The 18,469-nt window shown below is 38.8% G+C and overlaps 1 protein-coding gene across 1 annotated transcript in view; it reads left to right on the top strand.

Annotated features, from left to right (window-relative positions):
• The window catches only part of LOC139727759 (protein RRP5 homolog), a 32,959-nt gene extending 20,221 nt beyond the window's left edge, over positions 1-12,738 (top strand). Inside the window, exons 19-33 of the mRNA XM_071638737.1 lie at positions 219-364; positions 807-903; positions 1,568-1,760; positions 2,446-2,626; positions 3,551-3,733; positions 4,496-4,609; positions 5,251-5,336; positions 5,652-5,749; positions 6,205-6,399; positions 7,089-7,157; positions 8,027-8,211; positions 8,929-9,097; positions 9,751-9,904; positions 10,577-10,742; positions 12,314-12,738. Of these exons, the coding sequence (XP_071494838.1) occupies positions 219-364; positions 807-903; positions 1,568-1,760; positions 2,446-2,626; positions 3,551-3,733; positions 4,496-4,609; positions 5,251-5,336; positions 5,652-5,749; positions 6,205-6,399; positions 7,089-7,157; positions 8,027-8,211; positions 8,929-9,097; positions 9,751-9,904; positions 10,577-10,742; positions 12,314-12,491 (2,214 nt within the window). The 3' untranslated portion in view covers positions 12,492-12,738. The remainder of the gene's footprint in view (positions 1-218; positions 365-806; positions 904-1,567; positions 1,761-2,445; positions 2,627-3,550; positions 3,734-4,495; positions 4,610-5,250; positions 5,337-5,651; positions 5,750-6,204; positions 6,400-7,088; positions 7,158-8,026; positions 8,212-8,928; positions 9,098-9,750; positions 9,905-10,576; positions 10,743-12,313) is intronic.
• The last annotated feature ends 5,731 nt before the right edge of the window (positions 12,739-18,469 follow it).

Genomic DNA, 18,469 nt, shown 5'->3' with positions numbered 1-18,469 from the left:
GATGCCCTGTCCGAATCTTAGCTGTCTTACTCCAAAAATAAAGCCACAATGGCATGTGAAAGGAAAGATGATCCTATTTGCTGTGGGTGCTTTGGCTGCAATGTTGGTGTTTATGCTCTCCTGAACATTTGACATTTTTCAGATACTAGGTTTTGTCGCCCCAGTGATGTTACCACCATTCATTTCTTCCGTGTTCTCCTCCAACTTGTTACCCACAGGGTCAGTACCCACTAGAGGCACTTACCATTGGCAAGAAGGTCAGGGCAAAGGTCATTGGTTACCGTTTTGGCAAGAGGCAGCAGCACTTGGCCGTGTCTCATAGCCACTGTGGAGTTCACCTGCTGGAGCTGAGTATGAGACCAAGGCAAGTACCTGGTACATGTTTCTTGAAACTCTTAGAGAAAGTCATCTATGCAAATGAGTTCTTCATGTGCATGTCGGTCAAGCACTGAGATGAAAGAAGCAAATCTATGAAAATTTGAGCAGAATCAGATTGATGACAAAAGTGATATATATTCATGATTTCAAGTCAAGTAGTACAGCGACCATCCAAAAGTATTGCTTATCCTTTTTTTAATGACAAATTGTTAACAATGACAGGTAAACATGAAAGAGAACTTGTCAAAACTTTTCCAAGAATGGATATCATGGACTGCTCTTTGATGCCATAAGACATTGCATAAAGATTATTGCATGGTGTGTTTCTCCAGGCTAAGTTAAGAAAAATATGTATATATAATAATATATATATATATATTAAAGTACTATGTAGTTATTGAGTGATCTCTGCTGAATACCCTTTACAGTTTGCTGGAGTCAAGTGATCCACCTGGAGAGATGGATGCAGAGGAAGAGCTGAAGGGATTCAAACCAGGACAGAGTGTCAACTGCATCGTCAACATGGTAGCAATAATTCATCGCTTTAGTTGATGTTTCAAATGACATTATTTGATTTACAGACCTTCTATATTCATTAGGTCTTGATTTTGAGATATTTCATTTGGATATTTTTAGAAAATATGCAAGTTCACGATAGTCGGTTGCAATCATTTGTCAGTCCACCTCTGTGGATGCAAGTGGTAGTAGTGGTCCTTGAGGCCATGCTGCCCTATCTCACATTTTGTTTATGATACTGAAAGTGGTGAAAGAAATGTAGTACCACCCATTTATACTACATCGTAACCGTATTATGGTTGAACTGTGTGTTATGTGATAGTACATTTAGTAAGTTACAACTTTCTATCGTGTCAAGCTTCATGCATTTACTTTGAGGTGTCTGTCATGAAGAAATGTCATTTATACCAGTTCACCTTTCAATTATATGACAAACACTATCACATAATATATAATACATGTATTTGTTTATCTTTTAGCTTCATTCTTGCCAGGATCATTTATGACTAAATGATGTGTTAATGATGTGAAGGTTTGCTCCACTTAACACATAGCGGTTCATATTTGCTTATTTCAAGTATGTATTTTAAGTTTCCAGTGCAATCTAGAGTTTGTGTTCACTTGTCATATATCAACTGACTGCCTATGCATAAAATGCTGTTTTCTCCATCAGTACGATGACCAAAATGACCTCCTGTGGGTCCATGTCTCCCGGTCAATCGAGGGAAAAGTCCACCGCCTGAATCTGTCCAAGCACGTCTACACACTGGAGCACCCGGGCTCCTTCTTCAAGCAGGGGGAGGTCCACAGGGCCAAAGTTGTTCGCCTTGACTTCAAGCACAAGCTACTGGAGCTTAGCATGACTGGTAGGCACACATATCAATGTCACTCAAATATCACTCATGTAGAGTATTGAGACAAAGTCTGGTGGGAGAGAGTACTGTATACACCTTTATGCCTAAGCATTATAGTTTGCATATTTGATCACAGGTGTTTGAGGGATAAGTAAGCTTCTTTCAAAGAATCGATGTCAGTGATTTCCCACATTGGAGCTGATGTATATTGCAATGTTTAGCTGTATTGTTTTTATGGATATCAGATGACCCATGAAATTCACAAAATTTAAAACTGCTGAAAAATATATGGCATATGCATTATATATGCTATATATTCTGCAGCACATGTGAAACTGCTTTGAACTGTTTTTAGGGCTCATTTGAAGAACTAGATGCCAATATGTTTACACTGCCCACACATCCATTCAAGAATTTCCCGTAGATGTTTCTTATGCAGCCACTCGGATAAATCACTCGTGCCAATTAGGCCTATATTTCATTTGTTTGAAAATTAAACAGCATAGTGTGTTATTTGCAATGCTATTGTGAGAATTGCTTTGTGCTTTTATACACCTTGCCTTCAAAGACTCAAACCACCTCTAAAACTATTCTTCATAGAAGATTTGAAAACATTCTGAGAGGATTGTGAATATTGTTATCAGTGAACAGACCGTGAAAAAGTTTAAAAGAATGTTATATGATCTCATCCATGTAGGAAACATGTCGGAAGATATTACAGCTGGGATGACCCTCAACTGTAAGGTGACACAACTCCAGAAAGACACAGCTCTTCTGCAATTGCCATTTGGTTGCCATGGCAGCGTCTTCTTGACAGATGTAAATGACAAACATGTTGAGAAGCCACTTGAAGTGCTGAAAGTGGGCCAGTTTCACAGGTAAAGACTTTCACAAGATGTCATCTTTCTTTCTTATCATGTAGGCTGCTGAAATCATTCATATGAAAGAGATCAAACTTGACATTTTTTTTGTTTTGTTAAGCATTGAATAAAATTGTATCTTGTTCTCCACAATTGTTAATTGAGTATATGAATATAAGAACGACCCAAGTCCATGGAAGGCCATTTCGAGTAAACTAAAAAAAACTTCATATCTTTTTTATTTGTCCAATAATATTCTATTTAACTGTGATGGGAAGGCAACATTGTATAATACAAATTAGAACATATATTATTATGACAATCAACATTTACATTAATTGTGGAGAGGCCATTTTGTGTGGTGGACTTGGGTCGTTCTTTGATTCATATGGACTTGGGTCGTTCTTTGATTCATATACATGATATTCTGCTATAGAGATGGAAGAAGGATGAGAGAGGGCGCTATTATATGAATGTAAAAATGACCCAAGTCCTTCATTCTTACATTAATATAAGATTTAACTCATTCATTTCAGGCACTTCCGGGGGTAATTAGGATTTATCATTTCCACACAAGATGAGTCCATGCATAAGCTACAATTTCCCATGTCAAACTGAATTTGGCCAAAAATTGGACTTGGGTCGTTCTTATATTCATATACTCAATTGTTACTTAGAATACCCTCACTCTTCTCATGCATTTCAACACATTTGATCAGCAAGTCGGCTTCATTTACATTATTTACTGAAATGATGGTATTGGGAAAAAGTTTTGAAACATTCACTGGTATGTTCTGTTTGTATGTGTGTTTGTGTGTGTGTGTGTGTGTGTGTGTGTGTGTGTGTATGTGTACCCTGTATTGCCAATATTTTCCAAGATTACTTTTGTAATAAACAGACAAACAGAGGTAATGTGTACACGTTTTTGCCATTGTTCAACAGATGCCGTATCCTAGAGAAAAGAAAGGATGGCAAGTTCTCTGTCTCTCTCAGGAATTCACGAGTCAAGAATGTCCCAGTCCCCCTCGGCAGTGACCGGGACGTACAGGTGCTGGAAGACCTGGTAGTTGGGCAGAATATCCGTGGCTATATCAGACACTGCTCCTCCAAAGGCATCTTCGTCAGGTGACCAAATTATCAGAGCTACCAACTAGTATGTCTTGAGGAAATTCCATGTGTTCTTTCTGCATAAAAGTTCGGAAGTATAGATTTTGGATGAATAAAAAAAAAACCTGTATTTGTCTTCTCTCTTTTTTTTTTCCTTTTTTTGGGGGGGTGAATTTTCCCGTCTTCATTCGAAATGTGATTCTAATTTTCAAAATATACTTATTGTCTGTGTATCAGTATTTTCTGTAGTCTACAGAAGTTTGCAGCCTGGACTACTTTTGTATGTATAAAGTTCTGTTTCTGTCAGGTTTATGAGACTGTTAGCACCTACCTCCCAAGCATTGTGGGAATGGAAAAGGAAAGGGGGGGGGGGGGTGTCAGAGAAATCTCAACTTCAACTTCCTCTGAAAAGACAACATGCAAGTTTAAAGGAGTATCAGTGCAGTGAATACAATGCAATGAACATTTTTGTCTCATAACATTCAGTGTGGGTATGTAGGAATACTGAATTTTAGTCAGTCCTTTTAGTTGTAAATATTCTTTTTGTTTGTCGTGCGTGCAGCACAGTCCCCCAAGTAATGTTAGCATTTGGCTGTTCCATTCAGTTTCTTTACATTGTTATTTTTTTCTGAATTAGAATTGGTTTGGTTTTTTAAAGAGATCGGGGTCAATGGCTACGACACAATTCTGTCAACATCTCCTGCAGTTTTGTTCCCATGAGATGTATATATGCTGAAACTTGAAATCTAACTCGTATATTTGCTCTGTGTTTCTGTGTAGTCTTTCACGAGACATTCATGGACGGATTCTCCTAAAGAATTTGTCCAACTCCTTTGTGGAGGATCCTGCCAGTGTCTTCCCTGTTGGGAGGTTGATCACTACTAAGATCCTGAGGTAAGCGAGTCACATCATTTCCATCTTCATCTGCTTTTAGTGATAAGGAGTTGTCCAAGTCATTGGTGGATGAGTCTAGGGGTCAAGTACCTGACTTTTAGCATTAGGTCACTAGTTCAAATGTGGTTGATGAGGCGTACACTGTGATGACTTCTGCCTGATGCCATGCCACACTTCACCTCTTCTATTGAGGCGACAGGAAGAATTATTTTGGCTAGTCCCAACTAAGCTTCGATCAGCAAACAACAAGCTCTCCCTGTCCCTAAAACCTACCTTGGGAGCCAACTTAAAATACATATTTTATGTGATTGTAGTGTGCATTCATGAATGTATGCAATCATCAAGGATGATTGCAGGGTTGCAGATGAGTACATACAGGGGTTGGAAAGGTGTCGTGATAGACGTATGTTGACTACTTGGGAGAAGAATATCACAATGTTACTCATGAGGGAATGCAAACATTGCTGTCAAGGATATACAGTAAAATTTGTGCCAGTGTGGTGTGCATACCTCTTCTTTATTAGCATGCGATATTAGGCCAGAATTTGACTTTGTCTGTCCTATGCAGCTGATGTTTGCGAGCAACCCTGTGATATTATCCAATTACTCTTCTCTTTCTGTCCATGTTAAACAAATTTTAGTGTCGATGCAAAAACAAAGCAAGTGGAACTGTCTTCTTCTGGGAAAGATACCGGCCTACAAGACCCCGTGCCAGCGAATATGAGAGGTAAAGATCATTCACCACACAGCTAACATTCTTTTGTTTCTTATTCAAGGCTACTTAAGGAAAAGCTCAACAGTGTGAACATAGATTAGCTCCTTGCATTGACTACAAACACAACATGATTTTGTTATGATTTCATTCAATTATTTGTACAAAAACAACTTAAGAATTGTATTACTTTAATATTTCATCATAAAGCTATCATTATTAGTGAACTTAAAGAAAACTATTCAAAGAAAAAGACAACTGTAATTACCATGTGTTGATATTTTATACAAAGAGAGTGAGAAAAAAATGAAAACTGTTTTGTTTTTCCAGGCAAGAAAAAGAAGAAAGGGAAAGGTCAAAGGTCAGCTGATGATGGAAATGACAGTGGCCTAGGGGAAGTGGACACTTTGAGTGACACTGAAGCAGAGGTAAGGTTGATTCTTGTTCACAGCTAGTACATTGTCTGAATTCCTCAGAATACTACTCTGTGTGGTGAATTCATAGATATGATTGTCAAGTTTTGGTGAATAGTAACTCATGTTTCATAATTTTAGTATGGATATATCATGTGTTTCTAATCATACTATGATCACATGTCATTTATTCTTGCTGTAAAATTTTTGTTTAATGTGCTGTTATCAGAAGGTTGATAACTTGTTGTTATCTTGGTATATTTATGAGTGAAATATATTTTTTTTGTTCTTAGGTTATTGATCTAAACAATATTTATCAAGCATTTCATTTTCTACTTAGGATGAGGGAATGGACAATGTTCATTGCTGTTTTTGTCATTTCGTACATGTCTTTCCTTCTGAGTGAAAATGTCACTGATTGCGTGACACAGTTTATTTTGATCTGTTTGTATACACTTTGTATATGTAAGATTATCACTGTGACCAAGACATCAAAGAACGAGGCCCCGCGTCTTCAGCTGGCAGCTGGCTTCAGCTGGGAGTCCTCAGCCAAGCCTGCAACGTCAGGGAAACGGTCGGCATCATCCAGGATGGCTGAAGACAGTGATGATGAGGAGGAAGAGGATGAAGAGGCAGAGAACATAAGAGGAAAGAAACGGGATGAGGTAGGCAATGAGAAGGAACATTTCGTTGGCTGAGAATGATAATGGCGTTAAGTTGCCACTAAACCCATAGTGTTCACGACCACGTAACGCCCTTCTCATTCTCAACAGACGATTTGAAATCATTTAATTTTGAGTGTTGTGTTGACAAGAATGCGGTTCATTGAAACTACTGAGGTGGGAAAGAGGGAAAGTATGACCGTGAGAGTAAGTTGTGTCCTCTTCTTTCGGCTTCCTTGTCGGTAGCACTTATTCTTCTGCCAGTCTTGGTCATGTAAGCTACCTTGTGACTGAATTTATGTTAATCTTCTTGAAGAAAGGAAACTTGCTTATCATTCTTAAGCATTCATGCAGATTATTTGCTTGGCTGATGCTGAATTCTTCTACCGTGGTACCTACCTGAAAATATTCATGAATCAGAAGTATGATGACAACTTCTGCCTGGGCTGATTCTATGGTAAAGAAGCATTGGAGTCACTGGAATGCTAAGTACATTGTAGCATTTCAGGATTTGTCTTGATAACATGCGTACCTGAACAGATTCCCCTCTACGCTAAAGTAACATGATATGGAGTCTGAAGCGTTCCTGGCTGAATGTTCCTGAAATGAGTCAGAGTACTGCAGTTGTATGAAAAACATTACTAATTTTGTGTACTTTCTATACCTTTTTTGCAACCCGCATTGTTCCCAAGCCACCCTCAAAGAAAAGTAAGAAGGAGAAGGCTGAGGATGACAAAGCAGAAGAAGAATATCTCTACAAGGTTAGTTTGATTTGATTTTAGAGTTAAAGGTTAGTACCATGTGTTTAAAGATGTATCAAAGATTTTCCTGATTTTCATTTCACAGTTAGGTTACACAGGCCACTGAATTCTTCATATATGATGAGATATAAATCATGTGTAGTTGTGCATGCAGAGAATATGTTCATTATATTAATTGATCTGTAGATTTGCACCAAACTTGTGACATTATGAATTATACATGCATCCTGAATAGCTATGGCAAATTGTTCGAATTTTACCCATATTGCCCGCAACTATATACATCTGGGTCAGAATACTGCTTATGCACCTCATTCATATTGTGATATCTAGTAGAGGATTCCATGACATTTGCTCCTGCGACAATTGCTCCCGTGAAATATTTGTATGCTAAGCCAAACATAAATTCTACCCTAAACATAACCCTGACTTTAATCCTAATCCTCATATCAAACTAAACCTAAAACCCTATCACAACCCTTACCCTAAGTGCTTGGAGAAAACAAGACTTGACCAATTGTCTAGGAGCAAATGTCATGTCACCGTAGTAGAGATGTGATGATGTTTTTGCTTTAAGGAACTGACAAAATGGCACATTTATAAAAATACATGTCATGTAGTCAATAGTAGTGAAAAGGTTGGAATTCATGACTTCATGGCAAATGCATTTCATGTCTGATGACATGACAGAGCATGGACCCTCTGAGATTTTAATGTTTGTATATTGCATCCACAATTCAAAAGACATGTATACAAGAAAAAGGTATGTGTAGATCTACATTTCCCTGCTGGTGTAGGCTCAGAATCAAAGGGATGTAATGTGAGAAGAGTGGGATGAAAGTGAAATTGTCTTGAAATATTCTCTCCAGACCGAGCGTGCCTTGATGGATGCAGAGCGAACCCCAGAAACCATGGATGACTTTGATCGCCTGGTTGCTAGCTCCCCGAACAGCTCCCTCGCCTGGGTACGGTACATGGCGTTCCACCTGCATTCTGTAGACATCGAGAAAGCAAGAGCTGTGGCAGAGCGTGCATTGAAGACTATCAATTTCAGGTAGCACTCAGATGATTTCATTCTTTTACTCTGATAGATAATAAATGTCCAGCCTGAATGACAATCGTTTAATTCACTGGTGTAAAAACATGTGAAATGTAGAACCTTTATTTTGCCCACTTTAATATTTCTCTTTCCTTGCTGTTTACAAGACCGATTACCCAAAGGAGCTGGTAATCTTTTAGTCCAAAATGATAGTGCTATCATCAACAAAACAAAACATTGTCGCCCGTGTATATTTTTGTGTTTAAGCTAGTTTGTAGTTTTGGGAAGCCTTGGAAAAACAGCATAATGTTTAAGTATGTGGAAATATAGTTTAGAGGAGATCTCACTCTCAAATCATGACATAGGAATGACTGACACATCTCCAATGAGATATATTGGTCCTTCAAATTCTTATCCCAGTTGGTCATTATTAGCACAAGTATTAATTTGTGGCAAGCTGCATTTTTATAGCTTTATTTTCATGAGCTGGTTGCCGTGACTAGCATGTCTTATTAATTTAATCAGTAACCTCAAATAAACTTGTTATATCATGCTTTACCTTGGCCTAGTATCGGGCATGAAGCTGCTAAGCAGCTGTGGATAATCTAATGTCTCAGAAATGGTCAAGTCAGTTGTTACAGCCAGTTATAACTCTAGAAAAAAATAAATTGTGTTGAAAGGAGAGACTTCGGGCCCCACTAATGAGAGCTACTTTAATCATGATTGGTTTAGAGAGGAGCAGGAAAAGCTGAATGTGTGGGTGGCATACCTGAATCTTGAAAACCTGTACGGGACAGAGGAGGATGTCATGTCTGTCTTCCAGAGGGGGCTGCAGCAGTGTGAAGCCATCAAAGTCTTCCAGCAGCTTGTCAGTATATTCATCAGGACTAACAAACTGGAGGTATGTATGTGGTTTGGACACCAGAGTTTTGCTGTGTAGGGTCAAGTGTTTTTTTAGTAGTAGATGAATGGAGTACACTGTGAATACAGTAAAACTCACAGAAGTTGACATACAAAGGATCAGAGAAATCGACTCATGTTACATGCAATTTATTGAATTGCCAGTGTTTTTAGTGACCTTTAGCTGTTGATTAATACATGTGTGGTTATAGAATGATATGATCTTTGGATTAGGCAGAACCACAAGTTGTGACAAGTCATGTAATGTATTCACGGGTTGAGACACATCCTACGTCTGCTCTGGAGACATCCTCTCCTGATATCTTTGTCACATCACGGTGTTGAACTGTGTCCATTTTTTATGTGAAAACAGGAGAAATCAGAATGCATCATTTAGGAATGTACGATTTGAATGTGATCCAAGGTGACATTGATATAGCTGCACTGTTTCTTATGCATTTCTCATAAGAAATAAGATAAGCCAAAATTGGGACTTTTTGATTGTGCTTGAGAGGGATGTCATTCGATTTTCTTCAAGTTTGTAATGTGGGGTTTGTCATGTCTCAAATGTCATCAAGAAAGAGTATGAAATCATTTTTGTCTGTTTAGATTATATGCTTCTAACATGATGATTTTGCTCTGAATCACTTGCAGCAAGCAGAGCAGCTGTACGAATCCATGATCAAGCGATTCAAGTTCAACCCTGATGTCTGGACTGGGTTCGGTACTTTCCTGATGAAGAATGGTCGTCATGAACAGGCCAGGCGTCTCATGCAGAGGAGCTTTAAGAGTCTTGTCCAGAAAGATCGTAAGAAAAAAGAAAAATAGTTATTTTCTTTCTTTTTCCTTTTTTTTTTTTTTTAATGTTTATTCCACATTTGATTGTCTGTTTCCAGATCAGGATTCTGTTGAAGATGCAAAACTGATATTGAGTTTTAAGTTTAATGATTGATGCTCCAGCCCTACAGGTGTCACATCCCCTATGAGAGAGCTGTTGATTTTGCTTTCTGTATTTTTTTAGCATGGTCATTTCTTTGATGATACTTTAGAGATGCAAAATCACTGGTGAATCTGGCTAAATGTGGAACTGAATACTTTGTTCTGTAGGAGATGTAATGCATAAATGCTTTTCTTCATAATAGAGTAGGGCTGTGGGACTTACTCAACAGTCTTTATATTTTTAATGCATAAACTATCAAGTCATGAATTATGTAGCCAAATACTGGTCTTGAAATGATTTTCTTGGTTTGGGATGTTAAAATATTACTTTGGATACATTTATCTAATAGTAATAGCGATTGTTACATTTTCATGCCTTTAGAGATTACAGGTTTGAATCAATTCAGTATACAGTTCAAGGTGTCATTCATTTCTAATAATGCAACAAGTACATGGGCTGTGGTGTTTGTTATTACTTCAGTCCGTCAAGAATTCTCTTTCATTCACTGTGCCGTCTTTGGTGGGGAACTAATTATTTCAGACATTGGCGTCATCGTAAAGTTTGCACAGCTGGAATACCGCCACGCTGAGCCAGAGAGGGGAAAAACGATGTTTGAAAACGTCTTGAGCAACTATCCAAAGAGGACAGACATCTGGTCAATCTACCTGGACATGACCATTAGGCAGGGAGATGTAGAGCCTTGCAGGTAAGGCTGCTATTGTTCTTGTAATTGTTGTTGTTATTATTATTACCTCCGCCAAGGTGGGAGGTCATGTTTTCGTTACCATTGGTTTGTTTGTTAGTTCGTTAGTTAGTTAGTTCGTTTGTCCATGTGCAAAATAACTCAAAAAGTAGTGAACGGATTGGGATGAAACTTGCAGGAAAGGTTGAGAATGACACAAGTAACAAACGATTAAAGGCACTCAGTCCTGGCGAGTGATTTGTGCGGCATGGAGACGAACGCAACACGCTGCCTCCCCCATTCTGTATCAAATGTAGTGACCCCGAATGAGAATAGCGCTAGCTCAATGGGTCAGCGAACAAAACGCGTAGGCTACAAGAGCGCTCTCTGTGCTAATCTCCTAACCCAAAATGGCTGTCCGAGCGAGCCACGTGAGCTTCCGAATGGATGCACACACTCAGTGCGCATGCGCATGAAGAGAGGCCAAAAGAGCCACGCGTCTTCTGGCCTCTCTCCTCCAATCACCGCAGCTCGCGGTGACAATATTTGTGTATGATGCGTACACACACATGCACACACACACACACACACACACGCGCGCGCGCGCGCGTTTTTTCTTGCCTCTCTCCTCCAATCACCGCAGCTCGCGGTGACAATGTTTGTGTATGATGCGTACACACACATGCACACACACACGCGTGTCTCAGTGGCAGCATTGTCCCACACGTTTATGGATATAGCACCGAGTCTGGCATTGCGCAATTGCATGCACAAACTTCGGTCGTTCGGAGTTTACGTACCATTAGGGATGGCGATCGGCTGCCTTTAACTTTTGGTAGTGATCTGAGAATTTTTGGGGAATTTATGAAGGATTTTTGATATTTTGGCAGGTGGGGTCAATGAACTTTGGAGTTCAGGCTGCGGGTATTTGAAGTTTGCATGCGCGCACTAAAGCGCGTGCTCTAGTTTCTGCTAGGGCGAGGCACGCAGCTGTGCAGCTGAGGGTTTATGACGTAACAAAGGCTTCTATATTGGGAAATCGGGCGGCTTTCAGCACACAATGCAGTACGTATGGGTGGAAAACACTGATCTCTGTGGAAGAACAAGATCAGTGCGGGTGGAAATGGGCTGCATGCTTGGCGGAGGTCTGCGCTCTCAGAGTGCTTCTCTAGTTACTGTTGTTATTATTGTTAGTATTATTATTGTTGTTACTGTTTTAGTTCGATCTAGTTATCAGTGTGATAGTACATTGTAGTTGCTCCATTTTACTTTTCCTTTTTCCTTGCACAACTGCTTCTATTCCTTTTTTTTTTTTACTGTCATCAGCGTAATAATTGATAAGAACAAACTTTAATATATTTTGAAAGACTTTTTAATGAAACCATTAAGTTTTTTCTGCTTGTTTGCAGTGCTGTGTTAAAGAAACTCTGAGGTCTTGTCTAATTTTTACAAATTTACATGCTGTCTCAAGTAGCCTCCCTAGGCTAGACTACACATTATTCTTCAAGATCTTCAATTAACTACAGTTCCTGTAAAGAAGTAGGAAACACAAGTCAGGTTACTTATTATGCTTTGTTTTTTGTGTCAAATGACAGGCATCTGTTTGAACGGGTGATCCACCTCAACCTGTCGGCCAAGAAGATCAAGTTTTTCTTCAAGCGCTACCTCGATTTTGAGAAGAAATACGGCAATGAGACCAGCATGAACACTGTCAAGCAGAAGGCAGTGGAATACGTGGAGTCCAAGACAGCAGTGGTGGGCAGTGACTTATAGCGTAGAGAATGTTGACTGCTATGGGGACCAATATTGAAACTATAGCCCACTCTCATTTTAAAGCAGCACAGTGAATGCACTGTGATGCAGTCTGTAATGTAGTTATCTAAGCAACTGATATAATGAAAATGTGAAAGAATGGATATGTTTCATAGTTGGCAGAGTCACAATGAGAAATGTTGGCAACCTAGTAGTTAATGTTATTGACAGTCGCCACATTGACATCTGAAACCGTGCTGGTAGAGAGTCAAGGGTTATTGCTTGCTTTGATTACCGTATGGGTGAAAGTTGTTTCCACCCTGTATGGTCAAAGTCTCTGTCATGTGTCAAATTCAATTCAATTTTTTCATTTCAATTTTTATTTTCATTTTTTGACAAAGATATATAAACATCACTTTGTTTGCTTACAGAAAATAAGGTAAGTAAAACTATGTGAAATGAAAGAGTGTTCAGTAATAGTGGAACCTAATGATAATTATACTATGTCATAAAACTGAAGTGATCAGAGAAAAGTAAACAGTACGCAAAATTCAAAATGGAGGGACCCACTAAAAAGACAAAGCTTGTAGGATATGGGCCCCTCAAGAGAATAACATCAATAGAATGCACAGGAAAAACTCATGGAAGCCCACTAAAAAGGCATTGAGCTTCTAAGGCCGAGTGATTATTGGATGAGACCAATAACGGATATGTTTTAGCACCATCTGCTGGCCAGGGGTAGAATTGCTGAAAAGGTGTGGCAGACAATGTGTTTTCACTTTCATTGATGGCTATTGATGTAGGATTTAGCTTGGGTGTCAATACCGGTGTCTCAAGTGTGTTAAGATAGGTTCTGTGGCGAGTATAAGTTCAGCTAAACTACTTTCAAGCTACTTTCAGCAACCAAGTACCGTATACGCTGAATATTTCGCGAGGTTTTTATTTTCACGAATTTCGCGAGTCAGGTGCTATTTGCGAAATTAAAGACACGTGAAAATATTGACTCTGATCCCGATGTGAATGTGATGGACGCGTGTACTCTTCTCCGTTCAGTACGGGACTCCACGATCGCAAATAAAACCACTCGCGAAATTGTCGGGAATTCTCGATTCGCGAAAATTTAGACTCGCGAAATATATGGCGTATACAGTATAATTGGGAAAATATTTCTTATGTACATTTCTGCAGTTACATAAGATGTCCGTCTCTCCATAAAATGATCCTGTAAATTCCTTGAGAGAGACAAGGTCGCTGAAGGAGAAATTTGTGGCAACTCACTAATTGACCCCAGGAGCTTTGCTTGCAATAAATTGAATTTCCAGAAAGATATTGGAATTCTCCATCATGCAGAATATCCTGAACTCAATGATACACAAAAACTTGTTAAAACTGATAACCATGTAAGTATGCATTATGATAATACAATGTATGTTTAAATTTTGTAATATTTGTGTAGCGAAGCCATGGTCTACAAACCCAAATTTCTGAAGAAACTTAATTGCCACCGAAGTACTTTACAGTAGAGCCTCATTATAATGAAGACCTTTGGACCACGATAATTACCATCTTTATATTAGGTTTCTTGTTATATCAGGGTAAACAAAAACAGTGATGAAAACAACAACAACAACAACAAAAACATACGGGGTTGGAAGCAGCAAAATGATTTTGTTGTCACAGGCTTTTGTAATATCAGACTTTGTACTGTTTTTGGGTTCCACTGAATCCGTACAGTGTATTGCTGCAGTCTTCCATGTAAATGTTGATTGTGGTTAATTGGTGGTGTTCTTGTTGTTATTATGTATGAGAGAACCATGTCAGGAAAAATGTCGCCAAGAAATTTTATTGAATTGTGATTGAAGATATCATCATGCTTGTATCTACATTGTTTTCTCAAGGTCAAAACTCTTCATATGTTTCTCAATTTATTTTCAGACAACTCTTGGTGGTCTGTGTCTTATGATGGGTTGTTTCAAGGTGTACAGTGGTGTACTGTAAAAGTGGATATTTTCGCGTGACTAATTTTTCGCGCTTGGCCGTGTAAGAAGACTTTCGCGTGTTTTTAATTCCGCGGAATCAAGACATCAAGTACTGGAACATATGGCACACAAAAATATTCGCGTGCTTTTATTTTCGCACTAGCTTCTGGTTGCGCGAAATGCGCAAAAATTCCAACACCGCGAAAATTTCCACTTTTACAATATGATTGGTTATTGCTGGAATGGTGTAAGGTTGATGAGGATCAATGGTCCCTTCATTTCCATGCAGCAAGTTCTGTGCATATGAATGCGATCAAGTAGATATTTTATGAAACAGTTCAAATTCAAGCCTCATTTATTTGCTTCTTTCTCCGACTGGTATTGGCAGAGATGGCCTGACTTTCTTCCTCTTCAACCCCCCCCCCCCCCTGTATCTGAAAGAAAAGCTATCACTGTGCTGACGATGTGAAAGCATAAAAGCATTTATCTTTCTCCTGTGACACATTAAACAGCAGAAATACAGGGTGATCTCTTGCGATGACAGTGTGTAGCATGCTTTGATAAGTTATATTTATTGCCTACTGGTAGGGAATGTTTTATAACCAAAAAAAAAAAACAAATTAAACTACTGAAAACTAGATTGTCATAGCATGAGTGTACCAGTTGTCTTCATTTAAATGATACACATGCATATGTATATTTTTCTTATTTTTCTTCAATATTTTTGCGATCAAAAACTTGTTTATTGTCCATAGGCAGTTCTGGAGTGTGTGAGTACATGCTAGCAAACGTTCATTTTACTTTCTAAATGCAAAGCTTTGGACACCCTTGTTTAGTAGTAGCAATTTCCCATTTAGCTGTTTTTGTTTGTTTGTTTGTTTCTTTCTTTTTGTGGACTTCGTAGCAGAAAGCTTGTCACTGCAGGCATTGATCGCAAAGGTTTGTGATGGCTGTAAGCCTTTTTGTGTGTGTGGGTGAAAAAAAGTCTGAGAAATAGAACCCCAAACCAGTCCTGCAAACCCAAATACATTGTACACTCCTCTCTCTCTCTGTGTGTGTGTGTGTGTGTGTGTGTGTGTGTGTGTGTATTTAGCTTGATGTTGATTAAACTGGATTGGTGTGTGTGATCACTGAGAGCAACATGGACACCTCTTTCAAAGAAGAAAAAAAAAATACAGTTTAAAATCTCATGTGATACAACAACAAAAAGAGAGAGAGAGAGAAAGGTACTTGATTATCACAGCAGTAAAAATTCGAAGAACAATTATACTTTTACCTAAATTGAAATGGCATGATGTTTTTTTCTACCAGTATCTGGATATTCTTACTCGATTGTTGTTGAGATTTTTTTTCTTCGAACAACCAAAAATAGTGTGTTTTCTCCCACCATTCTACCACTACCACATTCAGCTGCCCCTGCACTGTATTCTTTGAAATAACGTAAGGAGTGCTTATAAAATGCTAGGATGCTAATGCCATTCATTGCACTGGGTACAAGGAACCTATCGAGCATGCAACACAATGACTACGCCATGTTTCACCAAAAAAAAAAAAAAAGAGAGAGAGAGAGAGAAACTTTGTTTTATAAGCTGCGAACTACTGACAAAAGCTATGTGTTCCTTGCGGCTGAGGGAAAAGAGAGATACCGTCAAATGCAAACAGTAACGGATTGAAAAATTGCCCTTCATTGACGTGGATTAACATCGACTATTCAGTGTTTTGAGAAGTAGCCATGATGAAAAATCCTGGGCCATACATGCAAGGATGGGATTCGAACCCAAGACCTCCTGATTGCTAGACAGGCGCCATATCTACGAGACTATATACCGAGCTTTCGCCCGATAGCCGGTGACGGTTATATTCCAAACAGTGTGAGTTCTTTCGACGAACACGGCGCCTTTTGTCATTCCCATCACACACTGGTTGAATTTGTTTCTTCTTTTGTTCGCTTGTTTGTCTACTTCCCGGGACTCGGAGCTTGCGATTGCAGTTTGCGCATTAGCGGGGTGTCTTGCCCAAATGCCCCATGTGAAAACCAACTGATCACCAAAAGGAGATATAAAATAGAACTCTCTCTGTCATTATATGCAGAGTACATACCGTCCCGTGCAGAGGATTGCGGTGTTCACAAATAGTGCTGGTAAAGACGAAACGATCTATACTAAATCCACAGGCGACTGCACTTCATTGAACCATTAGATGACAGTGGTGTTTTTGAAGCGTTGGTCCTGAAAGGTTTAAATGAACCCTGAAAATACATGTTATACTGTAAGAAACCTGACCTTTTCATGTGTCGAGTGTTTATTTGCGTTTCAGGATCTTCTTAAGACGTGTCCAGACTAAATTCAACCATATCCTCCGTCCCATGTTACATGTGTACTTTATTCTTTAATTCGTATTCATGCGATGTGTTTATACCACCTGGGAAAGAAAAGTACGTGACGTCGGATGACCAAAGGGATTCTAGACATAAAGTCATAATAGTCTTCTTCCCTTTGAAAGACAATTGTCGGGCGACAATATTCATGTCTGATTTTATAATGACCAGCCGCTCTCTAAGGAAGATATCTCTTTATCATGGTAATTACATTCACCATCCCTACTTCTAAAAGATGAGCGCTACATACAATAACGGTAAAGATCCGGGGATGCGCGAATGGTAATTGCGCAAAGATTGATGGAATGAAAAATGGAAATAGTCGACTGGATATGTCCGGACACTAGTCTCACACACAAGAACTTCTTGAAGATTGTACCATGTCAGTTTTATTTGCCGAAATTAATTGGAAAAGTGCTCAGATCGGCTTTCCAGGAGAGTATAGTATCAAACACTTTCACAACATGCATGCAGGTATCTCAAAGTTAAGTTTTTGCACATATTTCTGGAATGGATTGACTTCTATTTTATGTGATTTATCATCAGGGCAATTTCATTTCATAAACAAGCAAAATATACCCGACATTACTATGTTTTCGTTCACATGAATGAATTTTCAGATTGCCCAGAAAGATGGCGGCATCAAACACAGAGGACAAATGCACAAATTCACTTGTGGACGAGAATTCTATTGTGCATCCCTAATACTTATAGCTTTTTCAGTGATTATAGCCGATAAGAATTCCGTCTGGAACCTCCTTGGTATGACACGTATTGATGATAATTATGTTGAGATTGTGATACCTAATGAAAGGTAACTAGAGACATGGGGGACAGCAGTTTGAAATCAGTTATATATCAACAGAGACAGCTTAAAACGGCAGCAGTGAGTACAAATTAATTTTTAATCAGTTTGATACGTTAAAAGACCTTTACATGGATTTTCGCACTGAATTACCCTTCATACGCGAATTCGACATGCAGTGGAATGTAATAAAATGTTGATGAGATTCACTCACACTGATGTTGAACACTTCTTTCTACGCAATCATTCACATCACACGAGTACTGTTCACGGATATATGCAGTCATGTAGCTTATTTGAATTTTTGCCATCCTGATTACATGTGCTGGGCATGTATGCAAAACGTATATCGCTGAAAGACTTACTTAGTCCTGAGGATTATGCCATGAGTTTTAGCGCAGTTAATTGCAACACCATCATAGATCCACTAAAATATTTATTTCCCATTCAGCCTAAAAAGCAAATAATACAGCAAAACATAATTGAGATTTGAATCAATCTATACAACGGTTGACAGGTCGCATGCGTTTATGTATATAAACAAATCTATTTTACGGACACAACATAGGATAACTTTAATTGATTAGGCAGTAGAAAAGGAAAGGAAAGGCAGTCTAATGATAAAGAAAAACTGTAATACTAGTAGATGCAAAGGAGGATGAAATTACGAACATTTTAAGCGACAATACATGTCTGAACAATGCACCCTTAGGCCCGAATTCACGAACGTGGTACAAAATGAAACCATGGTTTAAACCATGGACAAAAACCATGGAGCTCCAAGTGTCGCATGGAATATTTCGTCACGAAATCAGTCATTTCGTCAATGAAATTATTA

The sequence above is a fragment of the Diadema antillarum genome, unplaced genomic scaffold, assembly GCF_040938485.1.
Source record: "Diadema antillarum isolate AM-2024a unplaced genomic scaffold, OU_Dant_1.0 seq00000150_RagTag, whole genome shotgun sequence".
Lineage (NCBI taxonomy): Eukaryota > Metazoa > Echinodermata > Echinoidea > Diadematoida > Diadematidae > Diadema > Diadema antillarum.
The sequence above is the reverse complement of the archived record's forward strand: the minus strand, read 5'-3'. Positions and strand labels throughout refer to the sequence as shown.